The sequence below is a fragment of the Apteryx rowi genome, unplaced genomic scaffold (assembly GCF_003343035.1).
Source record: "Apteryx rowi isolate R43461 unplaced genomic scaffold, aptRow1 scaffold_855, whole genome shotgun sequence".
Taxonomy (NCBI): domain Eukaryota; kingdom Metazoa; phylum Chordata; class Aves; order Apterygiformes; family Apterygidae; genus Apteryx; species Apteryx rowi.
Genome location: NW_020451155.1, coordinates 259607 through 265833, shown reverse-complemented (window position 1 = coordinate 265833; position 6227 = coordinate 259607). Strand labels below are relative to the sequence as shown.

At 39.2% G+C, this 6227-nt stretch overlaps 1 protein-coding gene across 3 annotated transcripts in view; it reads right to left on the bottom strand.

Annotated features, from left to right (window-relative positions):
* Window positions 1–5981, bottom strand: part of AGA (aspartylglucosaminidase) — an 18847-nt gene extending 12866 nt beyond the window's left edge. The window contains exons 1-3 of one of the 3 annotated variants that reach the window (XM_026090262.1): window positions 5855–5981; window positions 3871–4024; window positions 3054–3166 (exon numbers count right to left, since the gene is read on the bottom strand). In XM_026090262.1, coding sequence (XP_025946047.1) covers window positions 3054–3166; window positions 3871–4024; window positions 5855–5981 — 394 coding nt within the window. Of the gene's footprint in view, window positions 1–3053; window positions 3167–3870; window positions 4025–5034; window positions 5772–5854 lie in introns of those variants that run through there. The other 2 variants (XM_026090263.1, XM_026090264.1) reach the window with 2 other exon arrangements.
* Between the last annotated feature and the right edge of the window lie 246 nt (window positions 5982–6227).

The following is a 6227-nucleotide window of genomic DNA, read 5'->3' as shown; positions in this document are numbered from 1 at the left end:
AGCCATCCATGACAGCACTCCAGTCATGCGAGCTATCCCACCATATCTCTGTAAGTCCTTATTGCTGGGTTCCTAAGTCCTGTCCTAAAGAAAGTATGCAGCAAATGAAGTAGCTCTTTCAAAACTACAAGAATTGGTCAGTGTGGTTATCTGTTCAACAAAAGCTACACCAATATGCAACTAATTTTTGTGTAGACCATCATCACTATAAACCTCAGCTGTAAAAATACATCAGCTTTGGTTATACTCTGGTTTACAACTACAATGGCAAGACTAAAAAAACAACATCAGGTTTGAGTTTTTTTGTTCAAGGCAAATTCTACCACTGTCATCCTCTCCATAGAGCATGGCTTAACCTTTCATCACAGCTTGTGATTAGCTAAAAATTGTTCACTTATAACCCACAGTATCATCTTCCTTGCACAATATGATACAATTATTTGCTCACCTCCTCAGTTTTGCACTGTTTTCAAAGCCTCTTTTTGCATGTTTTTTGGGGCAAAGGAATGACATCTACATTTTACTCACTGCGTGAAAATGATGCAAGATTTGACTTCAGACATCAACAACTATCATGTTTGAATGATTTTGCTCTCTAGTCAATTATTTTAGTGTTCACAGCCTCTGACTCAATTTTTCATTTCCAGATCTAGAACCTGGTGACTCACGATCAGCCATTTTTAATCTACATTGGTTGTTTTGTTTTCTTCTACACTGAAAATGCTGAGAATGAAATAAATTCAAAGAGATAGCTACAGAGTCTAGATAGAAGCCCAGATGCAGACACTTCTGAAAGTCCAAAGACTTTAGTAATTCTTTTAATTTTATTAATAATCAGAGATACTACCATTTTAAACAATACATACTATCATTTTCTTTGCATTGTAAAATCCAAGACTATGAAAGGTTCTCAACAAGGATATGACAGGACATGAAAAATATATCCTCTCCCTTAAGTTCTCTTTGTACTAAAGGTTTAAAACATCTGCACTTCAATTTGAGTCAAAGGAAACAGACCTGTGAAGGCTATTTAGGTATCATGGTACTGTAAGAGATTCAGTCAGGATTTTTAACATGAAACTGAAAATATCACATTACTTTCATTAAAACTTTACTGCCAGGAACCACACACTGGCCACACATTATCTTTGGTTAGTTGATGATTTTTAAATGTGCGCTACAGCTTGCCTCCTCCTCTCTAGTGTCAATCACTCAGTGAAATTAAATTTTAGGAGAGACACTTTCCTGAACTGCATCACTAAACATATTCTAATAAAATTGCAGAAATATTTAAAGGTCAGGAAAAAAAAAAAAGTAATTATCTCCAGCATCTTCAATGAAGAGTGGGGGGGGGGAAAAAAAAGAAAGAAAAAAAAGCTTGCATGGATTACAGATATTTAAGGTATTGATATGAAAAAGTTTTACTGCTCTAGCTAGCTTTTTGGTGAAAAACGTAAACATTTTTATGTGGAAAAGAAACTGCCATTTCCCTCATATAGTGATTTGAAGGTCAAAATGTATTCTTCTGAAGCTGTAGCTCTACTTTCTCTTTATCTTCAGCTGCTAAAGTGATCACGGCTTCTTTTATCCACATTCTGTATTTCCACAGAAAATACTCCACATTCCTTCACAAGGAATATTATTTTTCCTCAATTTCTCTACCACTTTGATTCATTCACTAATATATACGACCACCTCTGATTTTTACTCAGATGCATCTTTAGCTTTCCTGTCATTCTTCTGCCACTACTGCTAAACAGTCTATTAATGAGAACTTCCTCAGAAGAAAAAGGACTCAGCGTAACATCCCTGTCCACATGACTTTGTTATGCAATGTACTATCATCTTAGTTTGGAAAACATATTTTAAATCAGTACTTAATTCCTCACTTTCTTCTTCATCTTTCTTATCTTTTGTGTTCATTCATTCAATCACATTTTTTAAATATTCTGCTATCTACCTAAGATGAGGAGAAAGAGTATCATGAGCACTTCTTCCTCCTCTACTTAACACCTGACCAGTTTCTTTTTCAATCATCAGTGAAACCTCTCTTACCAAAGCTAGTTGTAATCTAAACATGGCCAACTACCTGAATTAAATAGAATCTACAAATCCATCTCTCTTTTCAGATCTCCTGTCAAACACAATCATCATCTCCTCTATTTGCCCTACTTTACTTCATCCAAAAAACCCTCTGTTGAACTTACTTCTCTATCATTCTGTACACACTAATTCCTTCAAGAACCTTTTATTTTTTCTTGTCAATTTCAAAGCACTTGACTCACCTTTAAGGCTCAGATAATGTCACTTCTTTTTAAATCTCAACTCCTACACTTGTCTCCACATTTCTTTCCAAGCAGACCCATACATTTTAAAAATCCTTAACTGTCAGCCAAGTAACCTTCCACTTACTATACATGTACCTTCCTGGAATATGCATCTCTTTTAAAGCTAATATTATTCTATCAGCAATAGCTCCTATTTTTAAATCCCAACTGTTCCTTGAGTTTGCTATCACTCATTTGTTGTGCCTAGGAGTACAGCCTCTAGTTTTTGTTTGTTTGTTTTTCAGAAACACTCAAGTCCTCACTAATATCTTTAAACTATGAAATACAGTAACGGTGCTCAATATATACTAAAGCAGCCATATGTAACTCTACAGTCTATTAATTCTGTGATTCTTTAGAAACAGTTACTCCATAGTTTTAAACGAAATATTTATGTCTAACAGCTTCAGCTTGTACAATGCCTTGTGTTATGTTTTCAGTGATATTAGCAAAGCCTCAGGATTACAACTTAATATTTGCAGCTGAATTTGTGAAGAGACCATAAAACTATTTTTCTTTTCATGTGGAAATAATGGAATAAAACCTAATTCATACACATGTAATAAACTTAATAGAGTAAATACTTCAGAATTACTTGAGTATGTTCACTTGATTGTCAGGTAATCTCCAACCATGTTATCAAGATAAATGTATGGCAATTGTAACTATAATAGGAAGGGTTTTAAGAAGAAGCTAAGACTTGGAAACAGTTAAAGTAATAATTACCTGACTCTCCAACTAATAATGTATGCTTAGTGTGTTCAGTGACTTTTCTCGCTACACCAATTGCATTTTTTACACGTCTCAGATCCGCAACTGCCCCAACTTCCATAGTGTTGCTGAAAACAAAAAAATATTTAAAGCCTGCTTAGATCAAATTTAATAAAAATACAAGAATGTTTGCACATTTTTTTATTAAACAAAATCTGTTCTGATATAAATTAGAAAGATTACTGTTTTAATGTATTGCTTTAATTGTTCCATGGTAAACAGCCATAGACAGATGGTGTCACACTACTAGGGTAAAGCTTCATACATACATAACTTCCTTGCACTGACAGGGGGGTATTATTTAAGTAGCAACAACTCCAGGCAGAATAATACTTTTATTAGAGTAACTGTTCTGTTACATAAACTCATATCATGAACCAAACAAACACTTGTTATTTTTTTTTGAAGCACGACACGTTTAAATAGTAAATAAGGTATAGAAGACAATTCTTTTACAGGTAAAATATTTATGGAAGGAATCTAAAGGGAACGCTTATGATGCTACAAACATGAAAATTTTGCCTTTGTTACCATCTGCTTTTTAGCTGCTGTATCTACAGCTGAATTACTGCACTACATGTACAGATTTAATAATGAACATACTTAGTTACTCTTGCACCAATTAGTTAAATATTTTTTTCTAGTTCCACAAGTTAACATATTAACTTGTCCAAACTCAGCTCTAAAATCAACAAGATCTCTGTAACAACCCTTGTATTAAGATGTGCTAAAAACTACAGGGATCATTCTTTTCTCCATGCACTTCTCTTACCCGTCCATAATCATTGCATCCAGTGTTGTTTCTCCACTTTCATCTGGGCTTCCTCCATATCCCACACTCCCATCACATTGGTCAATCTCACACTGACCACAACCTTTTTCAACTGCGTCCAGCTCAGAGCCTCCCATCTGTAATATTCTCCACGCTGTAATCAACACAATTAAATGTCAACAGTGAAAACAGTCTCCACAATTACATTAAGAATGTTTTAAAGATGGACACTATGAAGATGCATTATGTAAGTAGACAAAAGTAAAGTATAATTTACAGGTGAAATACATATATATTTAAAAGAACCAAAACATAAAATATTACTTCTCTAAATACTGATTTGCTTGCATATCTGATCAGTGTTCTGAGAAATTAAGCTTTCTTTTTCCTAAATGGAAAGGTATTATTTACTAACAATCACAAATTCTCCATATTAAATAGCCTCCTCTGTCCAGAACCAGCCAATACTTTATCACNGGGGAGGAAGGAAGGAAAAGAGGAAGAAGATTTAGCAAAACTCTTATCTCAGAAAAGAGAAACAGCTTATAACAAGCAGCTCTCAAAAGCTTCCTCAGAGAATTGTGCCCTAAGTGCCCAGCTACATTTAAACCTAATATCCGTAACAATACATAAAAACAAAAAGAAACTGAAAACAAGATATATAAGTAATATCAGTCTCCACTTTCTATTCAACCCTTAGTTGATGTCTTCTATTTCTTTAATGTCTACCTCATGGCCTGATTTAGTAAGACATTATAGATGTGTCAAACATACATGACTTAAATAAACTGGGCCTGAAGGCTTTGCTCACGAGAAATACTTCACAAAATTGGACCTCGGGCAAGATTTCCCAAGATGCTTGGGCCTGCTGCCATTGACAGCTGCAATACTGCTACCTCCTCCCTTGCGCTGGCTCTAGTGCTCCCCTGGTTGCCAGACTCTGCACAGGAGAGGTAGCGGAAGCACACAGCCCAGCTCTTTTGGCAGCAGAAAACTATTACTTTGGCTCAACAATCTCAAAAAGCCCTTGTCTTCACAAATGCTGCATGCAACTGCATGAAACTGGCTGCATGAAGAAAAAAAAAAAAATTAGCATCCAGCTCTACAGATGCTGGTYTGCATAACAAACTTCAGTGTGAGCAGTACTGCTCCAATTCCAATTACCTTTTCTTTCAGATACTTTCAGATATTTGCAAAAGAAGGGTCTTGTTTCCAAGAGAGTATTTCAGTCCTGACCTACACAAGACTTTAGGTAATCCACTTCACCAGCAAGGCATCACCAACAAGGAGTTATTTACAACCTAACTATGCTAATATAGCCTATGCTTATTTCTAAACCAGCATCAACTAATTTCTGTTGGCACATTTGCCATAGAAAAAATTTGTCTTAACAAACTTAATAACACTTCACAAAACTACACAGAGCACTAAAAATATTCCAAATTATCTAAATCTTCAGGAGGAAAGAATGATTATTGCAGACACTACTAAAAAATGAACAACTAATTTTAACAGCAGCAACAACACAAATCACATTATTAGGAAAAATATACTTTTTTTAACCTAGCTTTTCCGCAAGTTTCCACAAAATCCATTTGCTTTATTTTTTTCCAGCCTTGAGCTTTAAGCCCCCTCCTCACAGCTCTCAGGGCCACGCTACGGCTCGGTGGCAGAGGGCCGCGAGTGCAAAAGCCAGCCCAGGGCCTCTGCCCTTCCCACACGGAGGCAGCCGGGGGCCGGGCTCCCCCAGACCCGACGTGCGGCCTCCCCAAGCACGCAGAAAGGCTTTTTGCACAGTTTCCCCTCTGGCAACGCTCCAGTGCGTTTTTCTGCGCGTTGTCAAGGGCGTTTTCCAACACTTTTGCTGCTTTTTGGCCAACACCGGCAGCCTCCGCCCAGCGGCCCCCGGCCGGACGGCGCGCCAGGGACAGCCCGGAGCGCCCGGCAACGCCCCGGCCCCCCGCCCGGCCCCCGCCGGGGACACCTGTCTCCGTGGCCTTCCCAAACGCCCAGGTGTTGACGACCAGAGGCAGCGCGGCCGGGGCCGCGGCCGCGGCCGCCGCCAACTGCAGCGCGACAACCAGCAGCTGCGCCCCCCCGCCCGCCGCCATCTCCATCGCCACTGCCCCGCCCCGTGACCCGCCGCCCGCCCGCGGCGGCGCATGCGCCCGGGCCCCGCCGCGAGGCCGCTGGCCGTTGGAGGCCGAGCGGCGCGGTCCGGAGGGGACTGCCACCTGCTGCCCGCTTCCAGGCTCGCAGCTGAAAGTGGGATCCTGCAAAGAACGAGGCCCCAGAACTGTCTGAAATACAATGGGTGTTTATGGAGTTCAGTTTCTGGGTTCCCGTTAAGGACAGTC